The sequence below is a fragment of the Corvus brachyrhynchos genome, unplaced genomic scaffold (genome assembly GCF_000691975.1).
Source record: "Corvus brachyrhynchos isolate BGI_N302 unplaced genomic scaffold, ASM69197v1 scaffold315, whole genome shotgun sequence".
Classification (NCBI taxonomy): domain Eukaryota; kingdom Metazoa; phylum Chordata; class Aves; order Passeriformes; family Corvidae; genus Corvus; species Corvus brachyrhynchos.
The window spans coordinates 156,715-157,247 of record NW_008237903.1 but is presented as its reverse complement, the minus strand read 5'-3'; the positions used below and the strand labels follow the sequence as shown (position 1 = coordinate 157,247).

Sequence of the window (533 nt, the reverse complement as noted above, 5' to 3'; positions counted from 1 at the left end):
GGAGGGTGCGAGGGGGGGTGTGGGTAGAAGGGGCCGTGCTTCCCTCAAAACACAGGGCTATGTGCGAGGATAAAGTGCATCAGTGCGGGGACAGCCAGCCTAGGGGGCACTTCCGAGCAGGCGGAGAGCTTCCAAGGGCTGGGAAGCCAGAAACAAAGAGAAGGGAGGACATGAGCGAAGGCGAAGGGAGGGAGCAGGGGATCAGCTGAGTTCAATCCCGGCAGGAAAGCTCTTCCGCTCCGGCACATCCCTAAGAGGCGCCGGGACAAGTTTCCCCCCACTCCTCTCCCCCTTTGGGCAAGAAGACAAAGAATCCAGTGGCCCCATGGGGAAAGGGGGCGAGCAAGGGGGGGATTCGGGGGAGCCGGCGGCGCAGATCCGCTTCTACACCTGGGAGGAGATCCAGAAGCACAACCTGAGGACGGACAAGTGGCTGGTGATAGAGCGAAAGGTTTATAATGTCACCAAGTGGGCAAACAGGCACCCGGGGGGCCAGCGAGTGATCAGCCACTGCGCCGGCGAAGATGCCCCGG

General features: G+C 61.9%; 1 protein-coding gene across 1 annotated transcript in view; it reads left to right on the top strand.

Moving 5' to 3' along the window:
* Positions 1 to 61: 61 nt before the first annotated feature.
* Positions 62 to 533, top strand: part of FADS2 (fatty acid desaturase 2) — a 13,223-nt gene continuing 12,751 nt past the window's right edge. The window contains exon 1 of the mRNA XM_017733015.1: positions 62 to 533. Within this exon, the coding sequence (XP_017588504.1) occupies positions 326 to 533 (208 nt within the window). The 5' untranslated portion in view covers positions 62 to 325.